At 48.4% G+C, this 20,269-nt stretch overlaps 8 protein-coding genes across 8 annotated transcripts; 3 read left to right on the forward strand and 5 right to left on the reverse strand.

The window, feature by feature from the left end:
• Window positions 1-52: 52 nt before the first annotated feature.
• Window positions 53-2,228, reverse strand: BT62DRAFT_999422 (uncharacterized protein; the record flags this gene model as incomplete). The annotated part of the gene is made up of 10 exons (XM_043190809.1): window positions 53-93; window positions 152-257; window positions 311-637; window positions 690-773; window positions 963-1,137; window positions 1,190-1,260; window positions 1,336-1,446; window positions 1,489-1,632; window positions 1,688-1,834; window positions 1,959-2,228. The coding sequence occupies 10 exons, from the start codon at window positions 2,226-2,228 to the stop codon at window positions 53-55; spliced, it is 1,476 nt and encodes a 491-aa protein (XP_043045239.1).
• Window positions 2,229-4,780: 2,552 nt separating this feature from the next.
• Window positions 4,781-5,195, forward strand: BT62DRAFT_925917 (uncharacterized protein). Its single transcript, XM_043184905.1, has one exon. The coding sequence runs from the start codon at window positions 4,892-4,894 to the stop codon at window positions 5,072-5,074; it is 183 nt and encodes a 60-aa protein (XP_043045240.1). The 5' UTR covers window positions 4,781-4,891; the 3' UTR covers window positions 5,075-5,195.
• A 1,249-nt stretch (window positions 5,196-6,444) lies between these two features.
• Window positions 6,445-7,011, reverse strand: BT62DRAFT_925918 (uncharacterized protein). The gene is made up of 3 exons (XM_043184906.1): window positions 6,831-7,011; window positions 6,721-6,768; window positions 6,445-6,655 (listed from the first exon to the last, which is right to left on the reverse strand). The coding sequence occupies exons 1-2, from the start codon at window positions 6,973-6,975 to the stop codon at window positions 6,752-6,754; spliced, it is 162 nt and encodes a 53-aa protein (XP_043045241.1). The 5' UTR covers window positions 6,976-7,011; the 3' UTR covers window positions 6,445-6,655; window positions 6,721-6,751.
• A 1,554-nt stretch (window positions 7,012-8,565) lies between these two features.
• BT62DRAFT_999426 (uncharacterized protein) lies at window positions 8,566-9,998 on the reverse strand (the record flags this gene model as incomplete). Its single annotated transcript, XM_043190810.1, has 4 exons — window positions 8,566-8,891; window positions 9,720-9,846; window positions 9,902-9,922; window positions 9,975-9,998. 4 exons carry the CDS (start codon window positions 9,996-9,998, stop codon window positions 8,566-8,568), a joined length of 498 nt encoding a protein of 165 aa, XP_043045242.1.
• A 261-nt stretch (window positions 9,999-10,259) lies between these two features.
• BT62DRAFT_999427 (uncharacterized protein) lies at window positions 10,260-13,631 on the reverse strand (the record flags this gene model as incomplete). Its single annotated transcript, XM_043190811.1, has 12 exons — window positions 10,260-10,358; window positions 10,413-10,584; window positions 10,649-10,682; window positions 10,755-10,786; window positions 10,838-10,881; window positions 10,925-10,978; window positions 11,115-11,369; window positions 11,762-11,929; window positions 12,429-12,451; window positions 12,486-12,699; window positions 12,755-12,952; window positions 13,224-13,631. The coding sequence occupies 12 exons, from the start codon at window positions 13,629-13,631 to the stop codon at window positions 10,260-10,262; spliced, it is 1,701 nt and encodes a 566-aa protein (XP_043045243.1).
• A 388-nt stretch (window positions 13,632-14,019) lies between these two features.
• BT62DRAFT_925923 (uncharacterized protein) lies at window positions 14,020-15,314 on the forward strand. The gene has a single exon (XM_043184907.1). It carries the CDS (start codon window positions 14,041-14,043, stop codon window positions 15,226-15,228), a length of 1,188 nt encoding a protein of 395 aa, XP_043045244.1. The 5' UTR covers window positions 14,020-14,040; the 3' UTR covers window positions 15,229-15,314.
• A 1,308-nt stretch (window positions 15,315-16,622) lies between these two features.
• Window positions 16,623-17,980, forward strand: BT62DRAFT_959646 (TFIIB-domain-containing protein). The gene is made up of 2 exons (XM_043188511.1): window positions 16,623-16,979; window positions 17,039-17,980. Exons 1-2 carry the CDS (start codon window positions 16,758-16,760, stop codon window positions 17,867-17,869), a joined length of 1,053 nt encoding a protein of 350 aa, XP_043045245.1. The 5' UTR covers window positions 16,623-16,757; the 3' UTR covers window positions 17,870-17,980.
• Window positions 17,981-18,097: 117 nt separating this feature from the next.
• On the reverse strand, window positions 18,098-18,538 carry BT62DRAFT_999430 (uncharacterized protein; the record flags this gene model as incomplete). The annotated part of the gene is made up of 2 exons (XM_043190812.1): window positions 18,098-18,277; window positions 18,329-18,538. 2 exons carry the CDS (start codon window positions 18,536-18,538, stop codon window positions 18,098-18,100), a joined length of 390 nt encoding a protein of 129 aa, XP_043045246.1.
• Between the last annotated feature and the right edge of the window lie 1,731 nt (window positions 18,539-20,269).

A 20,269-nucleotide genomic window follows, 5' to 3' on the forward strand; every position in this document is an offset into this window, starting at 1 on the left:
AGGCCCACTAGTGATCGAACTATTGCAACGAAGATGTTGAAGGACGCGGTGATCACGATGCCGTTGATGGTTCTCGGGCGGAGGTGACGGCACCTGGCCAGCAACGCGTCTCTGTAACTAAACTATCGACCACCACGTTGCGGTAACCAACGACGAAACGAAACATTGAGAATGAACTGCCTCTTCGGATGGATCTTGGTTAGCAGGCGGCAGCCAAAACGAAGACCGGTCCCCCGTAAAGAAGTTTCATTCGCGAGCTACAACATATGTAAAGAACTAAACCCAAGATACCTAGATTACCATGGCAAACGACATGTATACCCGACTTGACGATGGTCTTGGCGGGCATCTTTGGAACCCGTTCGTCGTGATAAGAGCAAGAAGACCTTTGGTTCCTACTTGCTTCGTCACGGGCACCGCGAAAGGAAACCAGGTCCGCGAGCGAAAGTTGTGCCAAGACAAGGTTACGGAAATGGGAGAAGCTCGGGATCCCCCGAGCTTCACTAGCAATTGTACAAACAAGATGGCGCATAGGCGCTTGAACAATGTCTCGACCGAGTGGCCTTTGCCTAGTCGCATCAATAGGAGGAGTAAAGGTGGACCAACAACGGCTACCAAGATTGGAAGCAGATAGAACCTGCTGCGCAAGTGAGTCAAGAATAAACGTGTCTTGTAAATGACTCACGAACCTCCTCAATCATCTTTTGGGCGTTGCAATAGCGGACCAAAAACGGGATGATTGCATTCGAACCTCGTATCTGGGTCGCGCATTTCTTGTGGAATTAATAGAGCTGATACTCGATGACTGAAAGCAACGACCAACATAAATAGTGACTCCGGCATCTAATTGACATCACTGTAGCCAAGATCCGGAATGAAAACGTGCAAAAAGCGGTGATCGGGTCCGGCGAGGTAAGAATCAGGGACCTTCATATTTGTCCTAATCGGCTGAAGGGATTCACGATGACGACAAGTACGGAACGTGGAAGCAGGGGAAATGATGTTCGAATGTTCGCGGCAACGAAATCCTTCCCAAATTCTGGCAGTGGTAAAGACCGCAACTCCGTGATCAAAGGCCTAATGTAAATTGCCTCATGGTCGCTGCACTTTACTGCAGCCTCTGCACCCGATATCCATCTCCCGAGAACCAAGTAATTGCCACGAATTGAGTACAATTATAGGCGCGAACATGGGGTCGGCCCTGCGACGCAGGTAATCCAATAGAGCTGTAGTTTTACCCCACACAATATCGCGGCTGTTCTAGACAATGATCGCAGCCCAGCTCAATTAGCTGGGGGATACAACCAAACCTGCTATCGCTCCCGCTTTCAGTACCACGCCATGATGCTCGTGTATGAAACTGGCCAACCGAATGCATGACCGAGGAGCAACAAGGAACACGGTTCGTAGGTCATCGGCCCAGGCGCCCGTAGCATTGTTGCCGGACTGTTAACAAGCACTTGATAGGCCTGCCTCTGCAGGCTCGACCGACTCGTCGCCGAAAGCATCTGGATACGCCAGAAACTTGAGGTCGGTCACAATAGACCTCCGAAGTCGGTCCAATGGTTTCCCTCGTAAAACAAAACAACCCTCTCTGCAGGTCTCGAGAAGCCGTAGCAACGAGGGTATGTACTTATTTAGTAGGGTAAAGTTTGATAGCCGTTTGCCCTGGCTTCAATACCCCCACCGCAGGCGATTCAAATCGCCCGGTTTCTTGATACGAGAAAAGAAGATTGCCAATACGTTCAACTTTGAATCCCGCCCGCTTAACGTTGCCAGATGTGAAGATGTACGGAGTGTTCCGAACGACCGATCCGTCCGGAGTGAGATCGTTCTGCTATCTCGGACGCCGGGCCTATGGGGCCTGAAGGCTCAACGAGGCGCGCAAGGAGGCAGTGAATGGCCACAGCCATATCACTTTTCTAACACATCCATTGGTCAATCCAGAACAACATTACCACGCTAGAAGCGAGCGAACAAGGAGCTGCCAACTTTGATCGCGTGTTTCTGGTATTCATACCCGACATAGATCGACTAGACATATCATGCTGAACGATGAACCGCCCCATACTATTGGGATCATGCTGGACACTGAATCTATGAATCGAGGCGTGGTACCGCATAATTGTTGGTGGATTCACAGTACGCGGTCTTCGGTGAGGTTGAGTGTCGCGAGATTGCCGTCGCTTCTGATTATCAACCTCTGTTCCATATTCTCTCCGCACCATAGGCGAGAAAGATGTGTATCGCGGTGCTGATATGGATCGTTGAAGGGTATGGATAACATTCCGGAGGCTGTAGTCCTTCGTGCATGTCGCTATGGTCTTTCGTAAGCCGCGATTCTCAGGATGATGGTCGAGAGCGAAACAGTGACCGTGATCACCCAGAAAACAAACCGCAGTGCTTCCCTTAACATATCTTCAATACAGCCCGAATCTCAACACAGCTCGATTTCGGGAAATCTCCATCTCCGTCCAGGAGGCGTGCCATCCCACCCTCAACGATCGACTTGAGCATGGAAAAGTCCGATATTTCACCGCTGCGCTTAAGCGAGCTCTCGTTGTCTCTTCTTCCTTCATCACGGCAAACTCATCTCAAACAGCTGCTGACTTCACAACCTAATGCCGATCAAATGCTATAACAGCTTCTAGATGGACCGCATCCTACGCATCGAATGGAGTTGCAACCTTACTTCTTTGATACTGCTGTACTTGGCGTGAGATCCGTAGACTTGAAAAATGGGCTATATTGGAGAACTGATATCGGAGGTCTGGCGATATTGGAGACTAGGAGGTACATAAACAAAAAGTCTACACAAAGACCGTCAAACGACACGAAGGAACAAGAAAGGCGTTCTTACTTGAAAGTTTCAAGATTTCTGGGCGTGGTATTTAGATATTTGTGGTAAGAACTGGTGCAATGACTGAGGCAATGAGTTCAAATGATAGTCAAGCCTGCTAAAATGTCTATGGGTATCATCGAAACCTGAAAAGAAGTAAAAGGGATCACCATACCGAAGTCCACCATCATGGAGGGCGGTGCGATTTCTGAAGGTGATTAGAATGTCAAAGAATAGACTCCAAAGGACAGATGTAAGACACGCTGCGTGGTATCTGAGTTGTAATGTTAATATTGTGTCCGAAAACCCCAGTATGTCGCGCACCTGTACATATAATGATACAGTCCTGATAGTCATTGCGACATCCATATCCACGGATTCCATCAGCAGTCCCTTGTCTTCAGAGTACTAAAGCAATGCCACCAGCGTGGATAGGACACTACATCTGAGAAAAAAAAATAAGATTCGTGATAATAGATGCGAGCGAGCGAAAATTTACGAACAGGAAAATGCGGCCTTGGGTTTTCAAGTAACCCAGCACCGTAGTCGCTCGCCACCGCGATTGCGATGTCAAAACGAGTCGATGCACCGGCACAATGCCGCCGAGGTTAACAGATCATGGCAGATGATATGTAGGTTGTGGGCCTTGGTCCGCGGCTGAAAAGTAAGTGTTTATGGTATTTCAGATATGAGCATTTTACAGCTTGCTTTGCGAATTCCTGATCCTTCACAATTCTGAGGGACATAATCCAAGTGTAAGCTTTCTGTAGTCTCTGTCGCGGCTGTATTGCAAGGGTCTTGAGGAAGCCATTGCATCCAAACGAGACGATGGTGGCAGCAAAGCAAGAGTCCCCGGCATTGACCGAATAGTGACGAAAGAAGAAAGCGACCTGTCGCCGTCACGTGATTAAGCTTTCACCTTTGAAGACCGCCATACACTGCGGGGTGGCGGTGGATTTGCACAGGCCAAAATGGAGCGTCTGGGATTTTGATTTCATTTTGACTGGAGCAAATTAGTTCACCACCTCGCAGTCTGAACCATTTGCTAAGCTCTGACCGGGCTTTCTAACGCCTCTCATGATTCATGGCCCCATTTGCGCCCCACATCGACCGGTCACCGGCGAAAGTACTCAACACGATAAGGAAGCCTTCATAAACTAGGTTTCTCCTTTAATGCAGCCATTGCTAATTGGTACATGACGTGGGACCTTGCACCGGTAGTGAGGTCATTGAAAATGGCATGGAAATGGGGTGTTTAGGATTTTGCGTCTCTGAAATACTTAATTCACGCTACGATAGGTTTACAAGAAGTTTTAAGTAGGCGTATTCCTTCCGGAACCTCGGAGGAGATCCATAGGCTTTACCAAGGGCTCAGAATTCAGATCCCAATTATCTACCATGCTGAGATGCTGGTGTTTCAAATCTCCATATCATCCATTTCACATTAATGCATGTGGAAAGAGGGGAATATGTGATTTCTCTGCCTCCTTCCTTGAGCCGTTTCATATACATTTCTGACGTTACGAACAGAGTTGCCCGTCTACAGCACGGACGATCCCCTTTATGCCGCCTTATGCGCTGTATTTCCGCTATAATTACCGCGGTCCAAACCCTGCAATCCAGTAGGGCAAGTCTCATTATGACAACAATCATCTGTCAGGGAATTACAGCCCAGATCCTACTGACACCTAAAACCTCTTACAGAGGCTTGATTCCCGGGACCATAGTACCCTTTTTATAAAACCCCTCGCATTCTCTAGTCTTTTCAATTACTGCGAATTCATCGTAGCCCTGAAGAGCATGATGAAACCTTCAGGTTTCCCCACTTGACTACAGGAGTTTTTGGTATTCAAGCCACAACGAAGACGGACCTTTCAGTTAGCCACTGGGTTCTTCTAACAAGGTAGCTCTATAGGAGTCCATGCGCATCTTGCTTGGTGGCCTGGGTTCACCTTCAGTCGCCTTCTGTTTCTCACTTGATCTGATTTGACCTAGGTATATCTCTGAACCTGGCACAGTTGAAATTATTTAGATGATGTCCGTCGATCGGCGATGGTAATTCCACCCACCTACCCACCTACATATCTTTGCAAGTTCTTTCTTAGTGCTGAACAAGCAAGCGTTGCTGCGATTAAAAGCAACAGAGCTTTTACTCCATTATACCCCAAAGACCGCTTGACTGGAGTTCGAACGAAGGCTTGGATCGAGCTGGAAAGGAAAAAGGAGATGCAGTAAGTAATATATACAGAAATATAATTATTCCCAAACCAAATAAAGTGGTACATTTAAATCGAAGCAGACTTCCTTCCCCCGGCGTAACGACCTCGTTTCTACATGTACATATGAACAGTTTCTGATATAGACGTTGTCCGGCATTGAATGATACATCGGTAAACAGATACAATCCGAGGTTTCCAGCGTGTATAACACGAGCCTGATCCTATATCAGACAGAATCAGCATCCTTCTTCTACGATGATTAAAGATGACATACCTCATACGACGCGTAATGCTCCCCTAGCCCTAAGCAGTGGGAACATAGCATCCGCTCGAGATCTCAAAAAAGCCTGTGCCGCTCTCCGATAATCCGCGAACTCGCTATCAGAGAGGAGAGTAACGTGACGAAGGCCGTGCATGTGAGGACGCATCAACATCGCATCGAGAGCGTTCCATGCGGCCAACTGCTGATCTAAATCCCGACGCTCGGTTCCCCACTGCGCGAATGACAGGGTCACCGCCTCTATGGTGTTCTGCCCTGCATTCTCGAAGATCCGGATACACCACTGTACCAAGTTGCACAACACCCTTGCCTGGTCTTGGAAAGCATCCTCCAAGGTGATCTGAAAGTGGCGCAGGCGACTTATAGCGAGAGGCACAAAACTGGGTGCGGTCATGAAGGCTACAATCAAGAAAATTTGACCAAGGATGAAAAAATCTGAGGAACAGAAGAACGTACCATAAAGATCCTCGATTCGCAGTTCGAAAGTATCCAGCGAACTGAAGGCAGCCGCATTGAGTACGTTGTTGCACGTTGCAAACTCCTCCACTGCTAAACCATAATAACAGAATCTTCGGAGACCAGAGATATCCATACACGATCTAGGATTATTCGCCCAAAATGCGAAATCCTCCATTTCGTCGGCGGTGAGGTTTACGTCGAACGTACCAATGGTGCATCTGGGGCGTCGAATTGCGGGACCGTTCCGACGACGAGACGACCTTGTGTGCGGATCAAGAGTGACGTGATACAGTCTAACGTGGCCGGCACGACAGCCTGTCAACATTCCGAAAAGCGCGTCCCAGTCAGGCAACTTGGAAAGTCCACGTAAGACAATCCCTTCGACGTGCGGCTGCTGGAAGAGTCGACGAAGGGGGTCTTGTAAGGTGGAGACGTCGCGCCACGAAGTTTCCAATGAATTGAACCTAACCTCGACTTTTATCAGGTTGACGAGCTGGGGAAGTATTGCGGATAAACTCGGCTTTGAGCTGGTCATCCATTTCCCGCTACCCCTTCCATCAGCCAGCTCGACACTTCGAACGTAGAGCGCGAGAGAAGGGGAGTATTGTAGGATGCGACAAAATTTACCGCAATTCGGTATATCCGATTCTAGTGGGCAGCCGAGTTCGACGTGGAAAAAGAGACGGCTTTGAGCGGGAACGCGCCATGCACGACAGACCAGGGCGCAAGCTCTCAACGCCCTATGGTCCCGGGATAGTCTGCCGATGATGTGAAAATCGATGACCTCTTGAGGAATATTGGGTTGCTGGCTCATCCCCAGTCGTGGAATAGCTCAGTTCTTGGACTACGATCGAACGCCTGAAATATGTGAACACCAAGATTTTAGCAAGTAGGTTAGCGGTACGTATACTTTCGAAACGCACCTCAAATTGAGACTAACCGCAAAAAACAGGTCTACAGCTCCTCTGTGCCTAGAACAATGCATGCCTTGTCTCCCAAGAACGGTGCTATGACATGGAACGAGGGGACATACCGACGTGAGCGGTATTCTTCGCTTCTGTGTTATTTGGAAGACCTGAAGCAGCTGTCAGTGATGAAGAGCAGATATTTGTGGTTGTTTTCCTCTCCTGCTTCCGTATTTCAATCTTTTTTCGCAATCTTCCTGGCAGGATTACCATTCGAAGCCATCACTTATCTGCGGACAGTGTTCAACAAGGAACCACCTGATGGTCCACTGTGACCTCGGTATCGGGCCATTCCTACCAAGTCAGAGATCCCCAAATGCATATTGGGGGAATAATAATGCTAACGGTTTGATGAAATGTAGTTCTCGATGGGGATGCCGTCACTTGCAGGCTTCTGCTGCTTCCCAATTGCCAAGTAGAACACTATACAGTGTCTGTGGGACATATCGGCCCGAGGGTCTAACGCCAACGATCAGTCTCGAATGTCCAGGTCGTGGGGCAAATCATATTGGCATCGAGGTCGGCCTCTGTTCTACTGCTCGGCCTTCAATTCTAAGGGAAGGGATCACCCGTTGAATGGGCCGCCGCTGGCGCATCACTCTCTTCTCGGAACTTTGCTCCGGCATATGGGTAATAACACGGTCACCACTCTCTTTTTATCCTTTGATTATTCAGATATTGGTATTCGTAGTCAGAGATACGGCTGAATCTGAATTCATCGACTTGAGGCCATTCTGTGTACCTCTGTTACTAGTACAATGGTTCTCGTATCAATTCCCGTCAATTCGCATCAGTCCGACCCTATAAACTTGCGCTTCCAGTCAGGAGAATATACGAACCTGAGTGTGTTTAAGTGATAGCTTTGCATGTACACATAACAGCGCCCGGGTCCGAGAAATTCCACGAGTCACATTCCGCCCTATCGAGTCCGGTCTCGGAGGCAACAGCAATATTATTACCAATATCCTTGACATGAAGCCAGCACCTTCCCGCACCCGTTCTGCATTATGACATCGAATGACTCACCTTGCACGATAATTTGGATACCCAGCAACCCACTCACCAAATGTCCCAAAAAGTACTCATCAGCAAAGGTCGAATCGGGGGGGATCTGGACAGCTTTTCATTATTGTCTTGGTTCGTAGGAACTCGAATGTTCGTTCGCGACCTGAAACTGCAGGCTGTGAGTCCGACGCGGACGCACTAAGAACAGGAAATTAATCAACAAGATCAGGAATTCGAGGATGAAATCACCAAGCCAAGTCAGGAGCCCGTCATCGCGGCGTTCACTGGACCAGACACAGTGGTCTTGGAACACCGTTGCCGAGCGTTGAAGTACACAGCATCTTGTGCATAGTCGTGCGCACTGCCATACGTGCGATATGCAGCCCGGTCGGTTGCTGTATGATCAGATGTTCACCTCTTTTTGAATAAATATCATTATACTCATTTCCTGTTGTATCTTTGTCCCATGGGGGGGAACTTTCCCTTCGATAGTCCGATGTTAATCTACCAAATGACAGGACATGATAATAGCACCGAGAAATGAGGCCAGTGGTTATCATCGACCCTTCCTCCTTAGGCACGAACTTCGCAGGGAATCCATGGCAAAGCGGTCTCTATACTCTGGCGTCAGAATACGAGAACTGCATGGATGCGGAAATGAGAACTCACCACTACCAGATAATATCAGCCACGACTTCCTGGGATATTTGTTTAGGGTACGCATGCTTCTGTAGAAACGCCTTTACTGGGAAATGCAAAGGACCATCTTCCGGAATGTTGCCAGGCAATATATATATCTTACGCGTGACGTTTTCTGCTCCCAGCAAACGGCGTAAAGAGTTCGGCACCGATGACTAGTGCGAATATCCACCCTGAAGAAATTACGGATGAGTATGGAAGAGCAGAAGGGACATTGAAGGTTACGTCTCCTGACCGAAATCTCCCGCTACCAGTCAGCATGGGCAAATACAATGTCCGGCCGTGGACGAGTTTCATACGCGATATCTGATACGATGAACGCACTTTCCAAGTCGGTTTTGGCGTCCCTAAACTGCCACGCTTTATCGCGGTCCTCGAGCTCGCGTCACCATTGGCCTTGGCCATGTATACTTTCGGTCCGACATCTAAATGTTAAAAGAAGCCGCTAGGTTGTATTGCTGGTCGCCAATGCATGTCATATCTGTCGATATCCAAGGAAGTCGAAATGGATATGTAGTCGACGACTGCGGAATATTTGCTATAGGTAATTGTACTTGCAGCCTGTTCTCCATGCTCGACTTGGGGTATATACTCCTCGTTTGAAGGGCAAGCGTATCCTAGCCTTACCAATGCCTCAGTTTCTTCCCTTGAGTCTATAGCCGACAGGAAAAGAGCATTAGGTCATTAGTGCCCGGAACATGCATAATCTAGACACCAAATATCAGTAGCACATTGTCTTCTCCGTGCGGGGGTCAGCACCAATAGTTGTATACCTGATGGGATGCTCCATAGCAACGCTGACATCGGTTTGCCCCGGATCCTCTCATCTGACATTTGAACAGAAAAAAGTAACACTCAACGATGAACATGAGGCATCGGCCGGCAACCCCGAGGTCAGAACGTAGATATTTTCGCGGCACCGTGTACTTTCAGGTGATAAATTACGCCGGAGGCCCCGGGGGGGTTGAAAATTAAGGAAGGAGGAAGAACGGTCCAAAACTACAGATGATATCACTTAATTAGGGAAAAAGAGCTTGGTGAAACAAAGGAACGTCCCAATATGTATAAGCAAAGCATCAAATTTTTCGCCACGAGGATGGACTAAACTCGATGTAGGGCTTGAACGGACGAAAACCGGCTGGCGCACATGTACACGTTTCACCAAGAGGCAAGATGGTTGCCAGCCGTACCTAGTGAATGAAAATGTCACTCCTAATTAACGGCATCGCATACTGTAATAGAAAGGCACGTACAGCGCAGGGTGTCACAGTTTACAGCGTCGGGAGCATCTGCTGACCAGGAGGCCGCAACCTTCGGTAGCGTCAATATCGTAGCAGAACGGGACCGGAAAAATGATGGTTTAGATGCCTGGCTCTTATGCTCGGAACGTCGACGTTCGTGGAATCGGGCATATCCTCCAGCCGGCTAACGGTACTCCTCTTCGTGAAGAACGTCCCTGGTAACACGCTCATCAGCCTAGAACGATGCTGCGAGACGGCTAAGCATACCTTAGGAAGTGTTTCGGAGGTCATTGTTCATAGATCTTGAGAAGTATAAGTTGGCACGGCGACGTGAGAATGCAAAGAACGGGTGCACTGTGACTCATCTTGATTTCGGTAGGATAGCTGGCAAACTGTGGACTAAACAAAGATCAGCCTGGTTTGTGCATTCGCGCGCCAACATTCCACGAAACAAGGTTGTTGCAGAAGTAAAGGAAGACCGAAAACGTGTGCCATCATCTTCGTATAATGAGAGCAATATATTATCACGGCTAAAAGGACACAAAACGATGGTTAGTCAAAGTGGATGCCGGGGGTCGGATCGTAGTGTCGGCGCAGCTGATGTAGGACGAACACGGCCAGATGGGTCGGGACCCAGCGCGTAGGTCGCGCCTACGAAAGTATATTGTGTAGAAACGTCCCATGGACACTTTTCAGATAAGCTACCGAGACAACTGTGCGAAGACGTTGAGGATAAGTACCTCGTAATGGCACACTGGGGGGGTCCCGAGATGGTACGACGCAACGATTATATGATGTGGGGCACACGAGGGTTTGGATACATTGAATCCTAGCGTTCTGGTATGTTAGAGTGCCGGCCTGCTGAATAATGTGACATCTAAGGAATGAACATCAGCATCGTTCAAGTCACATCTGTTTACGTACTTATAGATAGAACTAACTCCTTAGAACTTTCGTCATGCGATTGCGTGCAACCTGTAAGTGATACAGATGCCGAGTGTTAATTACATGAACGAAGTATGGGTCCGGCAGACAAAAATAACTGACTTAGAATCCGGATATCTGTACTTGGCGTCGTACTATGAAGAGCGGGTTAGTTTTTTATCTGACGCCAGCGAGAATGCGGCAACCTGAGTACGCCAGACGTGCTGGCATTCAGAATAGTCGGATGGAACTCGGATTCATGACATCAGAATCCTGAAGCGTGATTGCCGGACATCCGCAGACGAGGGAACGAAACGAGCTTCGGATTTAACATGGAGAACATTAAGCTAGAACGAAGAAATTAGCGTTCATCAATGGTTAGTCCCGTCGATGGTCAGCGTTGAAAGGATCGCGGGCCTCCCAACTATTTCTACTGGGCCATTTATAGCAGAAAGACATATCATAGTAAAATTAGCTCCGCACCGTTCGCCTGAACGCATTACCAGGAAAGTTGGGGGAAGGGGGAGTTGCTTTGCCAGCCTGGCCGGGAATAGGTTTCTCGAGAATATTGGCGGTATATCGTACCAGAAGCCTAATAATACCACGAAGTGTAAGAAATCCAATGAATAAGCCTCGAGGCTTCAATCTTATATCATAGCTTGAATATCGAACGTCGACTATTCTTGACCGCCAAGTTGACCGTTTATCCCCAGCGACTGCCACCTTCCCGTGTGGCCCCTATCGGGTTATCATTGGACTCTAGGACTTGGCAATTATAGTGTTCTTCGTGTGAGAAGCAAACCATCAATTATTCAGTAAGAAGCTTCGGAGAAATAATAAGCCGGCTGATCTGTACGTGGTCGGAGCATAATGTTATATTTCGTCTTCTTCGTAATACGTCCCCTTGGATTTATTGCAGACGACGACAATTTTTTTTCTTCAAGTTTTTGGGTGACGGGGCTCGTCCTGTGCACAGAAACTGAGGGGGGAAACTGGATTGATTTGTAGAACGTCATAGGGAAAGACAACGTTGTCTGGCAATGTCCGAGGTTGTTGGTCCATTCGGATCAGATTCTTCGGACCGGACATGATAAATGATGCACCACTGCTGACATTTTACCTCGTTTTACCTCTTCGTTCAGAGCATCTATGGGCCGTGGTTTGTCTGTACACGTATCCCCCTCTTTCACAGTAACTTCGTCGTGAACCCATTCTGATTTATTCGGCCTCCTCGGTGCCTCAGCCTTTTTCCTTGATATTCTTGGCGCGGGCTTCTTCAGTGGAATTCCGGAGAGGTTCTAGGGGAATTATGGACCGCCATCAAGGTGAATTTATTATCAAGCTGGACTGTGAGGAATTCATCGTCTGGCGTCGTCCGTTCTCCCCGCATATTCCAATTTTCATGTTTGCTGATTCTCAGCGATTTGACTCTGAACTCCGACTCCGAGAGATGTCATTTAACGTCCATCACCATTCAGCCCTAGAATGGCTGAATAACGATATGCTTGTTTTCCCACTCAAAGCGAAGATTATCATTTATTATTATTCATTTTCCTGCTTCATGAAGAGATGGTTTGTAGTCAGGTTCGTGAGTACATTCTAAGCGAAAACGGCTGGTCTAGGCTAGTAATGCTTATTGTTTAATGATAGACAAGGCAAGTATCTCACTGTGAGCTCTCTTGCCTTGTTTATGTTACGACGAACTCGTGGGAGAACGTCCTAGGCCTTAGGCTGTTTTATCAGCATTAGCCTTGCGGCCAAAATGGTAAGACTCTATTGCATTTGATCTGTGCGTACTACCGTATCGTAAAAGTCGCTCGCTTACCATGTCATCAGATCCAATTTAATATGTACATCGTCTGTTCCACAGTCCATCGTTACGCGAACAAGTTTTCTGGTACACGCTGTCAAAACAGCATAGACTGCCGTGGGATATTACAGCGTCGTCCATCAACGCCCATTCAACTTTGCGGAAATTTGGGCTGGCAGCGAGGGGGTAGGCGTTACGAGAAACTATGACAGGATCGAGGTAAATATAACGCTGAATTACGACATAAGGCACCCGTTGCTAATTGTAGTGGGGAAATTTCTTCATGTTCAGCGATTTAATCGGATCCATACACAGGCAGCTCCCGCTCGAATTGATGAAGAGCTGAATTCCAACCCCATCTAAGCACTGCCTTCGGAAACTTCCCGAAATCCGTAGACGGTTTTAGAACAGCGTATAGTGTTTTCTTCCCCACTGTAGCCTCGTGAGTCGTTTCCGTAGGTGAATAATCGGCGAAGAAAGAGGTAAGAGCACAAAAATCAACATGGTACCACTAGGTCGCCGTCTACCAAGATGCCCGGAGTGGCCAAAAGAACCTTCTGATATCATACTTGCATCAGAACTCCAATCATAGCGCCATGTCAGGCGCTCAGTGTCCAAAAATGATCTTATATTCACTGGGGGAAAATAGAGGCTTGTTAGCCAGAAAGCCGGGTAGGAAGCACAGAGAGAAAGGGAAGTATTAGGAATTCTCAAGGGAGGACCGAAAGTATACGAAAATAGGCGACCATGAGGGTAATTAGCTAAGTCCTTTCGGGGTAAACGCTCGTGGTGACCGCAGTCGTGGGAATATCTCCCGGTCCCAAAACTCCCGGTTCCCTTCTTGGTAGCGAACCACCACCGCGTCCCCTGCATACAGCGAGCTCGCCGTTATCCACAGCGAGCACAACACTCAAAACAGCCCGGAACAACTCCATTAAAACCAACCCCGTGCAAAAAGGGGCCCCAAAGGGTTCCGGTCCAACCGAAGCCCCCCCCTCCAACAACCGCCAAGGGCCGAATTTCCCAAAGAACAACCCCCGCCGAACCCGCCTTAACGTCCCCAAAAAACCCCTCAAACAAGGGTTCCCGGCCCCGACAACCAAGTCAACCAACCAAAAAACCGCCGCAACCGAAGGCCCCAACCCCAAGGGGTCTCTAAAAACACACAGAACAGAGAACAGCGTTCCCATATCTTTTTTTTTCATATCACATCTGTATCAGTCTCAACAAAATACCAGATACCATCCTCTCGAGCAGTGATCCCATCTTTCATCTGTCATATCTTGGTGAGGAACACATTCCTTTCAGATCTGTCCTTTCTCTTACCTTGATGTTGTAGCATCTACCATGTCTTCCTTTGGGTTTGTATTGCGTGGCGCTGTGCAGCGGAGAAGACAACACAAGCCATCGGCTTTCCAACCAATCGAATGCCTTGTAACTCGTACGACGACACGCCCCGAACTTCCGCCGGAGGTCTGGATGCTTGTCATCCGATTTGCGACCTGTTCTTACCCTGACCCCCTCGACACTTCGCGGCCCGTTTCGTTTCTGGATCCACCCCATGTCACTCAGTTGCGACTAGCGTCGTATTATGCGACGATGGATCAAAAGCTATCTCTATGCAGGGTCAGCAGGCAATGGAGGGAGTGGGCGACTGAGTTCTTGTACGAGTTCGTTTGGGTCAATCGTGCTGGACATGCTCGACTCCTCGCTCGTACCTTGGAAACACCGGAAGGCAAGGGTCACGGTCGCTGGATTAGGAGGCTCCACATCGAGACCATGACGTTGGACAAGTGCAACCCTTCGCATCTCCGTATTATCCTCGACGCCTCGCCTGATCTTGCCATCTACTCGGACCATCGATCCATTCGCCTCACCGTCTTTTCCGTCAACTCTCCTCTCGAGGAGACATGCACGCCTGATGACCTCTTCCAGTCGCTACCGACCAACCTCCGTCGTCTGTCATGGACGTCGTACGAAGCGTCTCCGACTCCTACCATACCTCTCTTTTCTGTTCTACACAATCTCACTTTCCTTGAATTGCACTTCTATGCACCCATGCGCTCGTCATTTGCTATCTCCTCACCACCACCTGTAACTCCCACGCAGACATTCTATCTTCCTCAGCTGCAGACCCTCAAAACGTCGCTTTGCTCGAATACTTTTGAGCTTCTCTCCACCTGGATCCTTCCGGCGCTGTGCAACCTATCGCTTATCTCACCTGACTTCAGCTACTCTTCCCCCGGCTTCCTTGCGTTCTTCTCCGCTCATGGGGCGAAGATAAACCAGCTGGAACTCGGTCATTCGTCATCCAATATCCTTGAAGAGCACTACATTACCCCCACGCAACCAGTCTCGGTGCGGCCGATCCTTGCGTCGCTTCTCCCGAACATGACCGAGTTCATCTGTTCTGCAGATGCTGAGTGGAACTGGGAGAGCCCAGACTGGATTGCGCCACATGTACTCCTTCCGTCTCATCCGCGGCTGCAGCTTATCGGAGTCCGTGACATCGGGCGAGGGAATTGGCTGCTGATTGAGCAGATGCGGAGCCTACTGAGGCGCGATGCGTTCCCTTCCTTGCGGTATGTCAGGGACATGGGTCCCGGGTTGCTCAAGGTTCGGAGCGGCCTCGAGCCTGACATTGACCTGATGTTGTTTTGGAGAGCTGTCTGGGATAGCTGTGGAGGTCGAGGTGTGTGGTTGGAGGATCTTGAAGGTATCAATTTCGTTGCGAGGGATTGGAAGAGACTGGGTTTTAATGTCCCATCGCCTTCAGATGCTGTCTAGTATGCTTCTTTGTTATTGCTGTCGTTGTCATTGTTTTCTTGTATCCACCCTATCTATTTGTTGGACGTTCTTTCGTATACAGGTTTCTTTCTTTTCCCCTTTCTGGGCACCCACTGTATACTGACAGAATACGTATATGCATTTTTTGCTTTCTCTCTTATGTTTGGATTGGTCATGGGGGTGGCGGTTCACTGCGTGCCGTCCCGCAGGACCACGTAAAAGGCAGCTCTGGTCAACGAAGAATTAGAGTGAATATATTACAGGCTCGGCGCTGCCTCATCCCTGTCGTTTTGTTCGAGATAGATGAATTCATGGTTACTTTGGGACAGACTCTTCCAGTTGTAGGTACGTCTGTTGGCTTCCTTGGTACACCATCGACTTTTCCGTACCTTGGGCTTGGGCTTCTTCTCTTCGCATGCTAGATCTAAATCAAGTGTCTTTTTTTTTTCTGGGAATGCAAATTCGCAGATACGGTTTATGCGACCTGATTGTGGCTCAGGGCGACCCTCCATAAACCCTAAACGCTGCTTTTCATTGGAGGGGGGTATGTATTTTGATCATCGAGATGTCGTGGGCCTCGAATAAGAAGGGCGGGGGCGGTGGTTCTTCTTGATGTGACAAGCGACCGCTTGACTCAGATTAGGATACTTACAAGCCTGCGACTGAAGCATTCGTTTAGTGGAAATGACTCAGACAAAGAGCAAGGCAGATCAAGGTCTGGCACCCACCACGAGCACCCACTCAATATTCTCGGTGTGTTGGTTTGGCCTAGAGATGATGTGTATGGATGGACGGGTCGAACTCGAGGATCTTGGGACTGGTATCAGATCGCCTAGCGTGCTATTTATTTTAGTGGTAGTAAATTTACAAATGCCCTAACTCGTCTACGATCCAATATGAAATTTTGTCTCCCCCGATAAAAACTGGGTGTGGCGCCCTGAATCTGCGCTGCTAATGCCCACGTGCTGTAATGGCCCTTTGGAGAATGATGCACAAAATCTGGAAAAGCATCTCTCGATTTCTCCGGCTCGGGGTTTTCTCTAGACTAAGACCGATGGCCAAGCTTCCTCACAGCATACAGCCATGGGGATCACCGATCTAAGGTGGAAGAAGTTGTCCGTGCCATAGATAAAGGAAGAGTTGGAGGGGGGCAGAGGAAGGATCCAATGCAGCTCGGACTCATGTGAGTCTGAGTAACTGGAAGTATAAATCATTTGCAACCTCCAACAAACTCAAACATTTCAGCAGCATTTTCAGTTGATCTCACCCAGAAGTGCCAAAGGATTCATCTGAATCAACTCCCTTCCAAGTTGAAACATTGAGCATGTGATTGTCCTGAAAGGGTACTTATATCAGCCTTCGGTCTCACCGTGACTCGCCTCCAAACCACCATCTCCTCGTCGTCTCTGGCACAACGACGCAACGCCTGTATAAGAAATATCATCTTTTCTGCTGCAGTAGGTTTCTATAATCCTACCAGTGTCTTGTCTTTCGCTTTCAACCGTGTACTTGATAAACTCGTGTAAAATATGGACTACGCCCAAGTATTCGCCCAAGCATTTGCCCTCGCACAGTTTCAAGCACCACCACCGCCGACATTCTTGCCTGACCTCGCTGTTCGCCTCATCTGTCCCGAATGCAAAGACCCCCACCCTCAGATCGCTGAAGAGTTTAGCTCCGGCGACCTCGTTTGTCGTACTTGTGGATTGGTACTGGGCGACCGTATTGTAGATACCCGGAGTGAATGGCGTGTATGTTCCGGTTCTGAGTATTTTCTCATTCTACAAATTGAAAATTTTTGATCTAATAGACGTTTGCCAATGACGAAAGAGATGATGATCCATCTCGTGTCGGTGCGGCTAGCGATCCGTTGATGGAGGGCATGGAACAGCTGGACACGGCGATCAGTTTCAGGGATGGCAGGAACGGACTCTCTCGAGAACTTCGGCGCGCCCAGTCCCGAGGACAAGGCTCGCGGCAAGAGCAAAATCTTATGGTGGCATTCCGCGACATCTCTAGCTGGTGTGACCAGATCTCTCTTCCGAAAGTCGTAAGCGATACTGCCAAGCAAATTTTCAAGCACGCTGAGCAAGGACAAATTCTCCGGGGCAAACCTACGGATGCTATCATCGCAGCTTGTATCTTCATTGCATGCAGACAGGCGCATGTGCCGCGAACGTTCCGAGAGATGTGTGATCTCACGCGTGTCTCGAAGAAAGTTCTCGGGCAGTGTTATAAATCTCTTGAACACTCTTTCAATCTCACAGTTGGAGCCTCGGCAACACACCCATCATTAGCACCGTCCATTGGCCCAGAGTCCCTCGTCGGGCGTTATTGCAACCACCTGGATCTTCCTCCAAATTTCCAGGTCATATGCTCCGATATTATCATGGCCGCGCGTGAGTTGGGCATTGGTCATGGAAGGAGTCCTGTTTCTATTGCAGGCGGAGCTATATACTTCACTTGTCTTTTGCTTGGGAAGCCAAAGTCCACGAGAGACATCGGTGCCGTTGCCGGTGTTAGTGAAGGGACAATTAAGCTCGTCTATCGCTCATATCTTGTGGAGAAGGACAAACTAGTGAAACAGAAGTGGATTGACGACGGGAAGGCCAACCCGGATAACCTGAAAGGCGCTGTATAGACCGTTCATTTTTTTCATTTCCTTCGTTTATGGATAAGTCGCTCTGCGATGTATCTATGTACTCATTTTGCATAACTCACGTAAAATATTAATATTTATTGGACATATCTTAGCGAGCCGACACGAATAAGTATTTTCAGGTAGTAGGTGTAGGACAAATATAAAAAGTCATCAGATCATCTTCTTTTTGCACCCTATTTGCGCTTCGTGCTCCCGCCCGACGACTCTCTACCGAGAGCAATACCTCCTCTGCCTTTGCTTGCGAATCTTACAGCCTTCCGAATATTGACGACACCGTCTCCAGATGGCGGAGCTGCTGTCGTCTTTTTGGCGTCGCTTTTCATTTTGGATTAGCAGTGCCAGGGATGCGTTCTTTTCATGTTCAACAGGTTGCTCATTGGCATCGAACTAAAGCCTTTGTATCAGATAGATGGTGGCAAGCACTAAACAATTTTTGACCTTCCGTTTCACACCACGGATTTTCTTTTCGCCCTCGAGTTTTTTGTCGGAGCGACCCGTACCTGCGGTGCTTATCCGTGCTGAAGAAAGTGATCTGGTTATCTCCTTCTTCCGTTGCTCGCGAGGATTTGTGTCTGCTACTGAGGACGAAGGGCCCTGTGCACACCCGTTGACACGCTGCAGCCATTCTCGCCAAGGCGTATCCTTCATGATGTTCCAAGCGTGTGCTCTGCCTCGATATCTGCATTCTCCGAAACTGGAGAACGCTTAACTACTGCCAAACGACGTCCCTGCGATGGGCGATGACCTTCCTCCACAATTAGAAGCATCACCGTTTCTGATACTGGCCTTTGCTGCAGTACTGACCTCTCTTGCTTGGTTCAATTTGGGTACTACTTCTCCGCATATACTAAGAATTTTCTGGCTAGCTTCCATTCTGAGAGGGATGATTTGCCGTGCGACATGGATTTATTGCCGGCACTGGCTTGCGTCGCCGGCGCCGGCACTGCGCACTGGAAATACTAGCTCTTAAAGCGCCCATGGAAGGACTGCAGATTTCGGCAGCCCTTGATGCCTCTGACCGTACCTTAGGTCCTATCCAGCAATGTAAAGTTGATCGTGAGCTTGGCCTATTATCTAGTTGGAGATATCAGTAGATAATTAAGTGCACTCTTGTTATGCTAGAGTCCTCCTAGATCCCGAGGGATGTCCGGATCCTCTCTGGTAGCACAAACAGTAGCGGTAATATTCTACCTCCTTGGTTGGTATACCGAATACAGTTGACTATCTCACAATGCATATGGTCGGGAGACACCAAAACTGTATGCATTTATAGATTTATGCAGAACCAAAATAGCACGTGATGTGACATGTGACTTTATGTGACAACGTCGTCATTTCCCCAAAATGCTGTCAGTGGCTTTTGGGTCAGCTTTCCATGCATCTCCTTGAATAATGCCCCTCTCAACTTCCTCAGCTGTGGTACTAATCCACCCTGGTCACCTTGTGAAACACAAAATGCCTCCAGCTTTTGAATAAGCTCAAATCCTTCCCTTGTAGTTATCAAGGTCTGTTCTTCCTCACCCTCCTCTTCCTCTTCTTCCTCCTCCTCATCGTCAATGACAGTTATTTCCCCATTTTCTACTGCAATATCATGCTTGACAGCAGCAACAATCTCCTCATCTGTTGGCATCGCCTCAAGATCTTCAGTATATTCTTCTGCAATAGAGTTAACCATCTCTTCAATGGTTGGAATGGGACCAAACATGCGATTTCATTGTTTCAATTCGACAAGATGGTCCTTCAACATTATCTCTGCTGTCTGGAGCTGTTGAATGGGGGCAATTTGGGTGGGAGGTGTGTTCATTTTTGACTGTGACGAAGAAGCCAACTGATTGACTGCCTCCAGTGCTTTACCAACGTCATTCTCTGCATTCATAACGGCCATAAGAGCAGGACGCCAGTCAGCATCAGCATATTGGTTTCCAAGCAGATTCTGCAATGCCTGTTCGATCCCTGGAAGCATGTATTTGTCTGTTGAGGCAAAGTCACAAACAAGGTTCCATGCAGACTTGAGGAGTGAGGCATCTTGGAAATCATTGGATGGTGTGGTAGACTGTGACTCGGATGCATTGTCAGGCATTATACCAGTGTGTTTCCAGCAGTTTGCTATTGTTTCACTGCTGACATTTGCCCAAGCATCACGAGCGATAGTCATAGCTTCAAGGAGATCAAGCTTGAAGATCTCAGACTCTCCAAGATCATCGAGATCAAGTGCACGGATACACATGGCATTCCGATAATGTGCCTTGAAGCAGCGGATAATACCAGCATCTAGCGGCTGAACATATGGAGTCATATTGGGCTCGAAGAACTCCAGCTTTGTGTTATGGGGTGTATAAGCGATGGAATGCCCTCGAAAGTTGTCCAAGGTCAGCAGAA

This window comes from Guyanagaster necrorhizus (assembly GCF_019112545.1).
Source record: "Guyanagaster necrorhizus MCA 3950 unplaced genomic scaffold BT62scaffold_2, whole genome shotgun sequence".
In the NCBI taxonomy this organism is placed as follows: Eukaryota; Fungi; Basidiomycota; class Agaricomycetes; order Agaricales; family Physalacriaceae; genus Guyanagaster; species Guyanagaster necrorhizus.

What these genes read in the sequence shown, in the direction of transcription:
- BT62DRAFT_925918 (XM_043184906.1), bottom strand. Translation starts at nt 6,975, where the DNA reads ATGGTAATCCTGCCAGGAAGATTGCGAAAAAAGATTGAAATACGGAAG.
- BT62DRAFT_925923 (XM_043184907.1), top strand. Translation starts at nt 14,041, where the DNA reads ATGGATCAAAAGCTATCTCTATGCAGGGTCAGCAGGCAATGGAGGGAG.
- BT62DRAFT_959646 (XM_043188511.1), top strand. Translation starts at nt 16,758, where the DNA reads ATGGACTACGCCCAAGTATTCGCCCAAGCATTTGCCCTCGCACAGTTT. An exon ending in ATACCCGGAGTGAATGGCGT is followed by an intron (nt 16,980 to 17,038) that starts GTATGTTCCGGT and finishes TTGATCTAATAG; the next exon opens with ACGTTTGCCAATGACGAAAG.
- BT62DRAFT_925917 (XM_043184905.1), top strand. Translation starts at nt 4,892, where the DNA reads ATGGTAATTCCACCCACCTACCCACCTACATATCTTTGCAAGTTCTTT.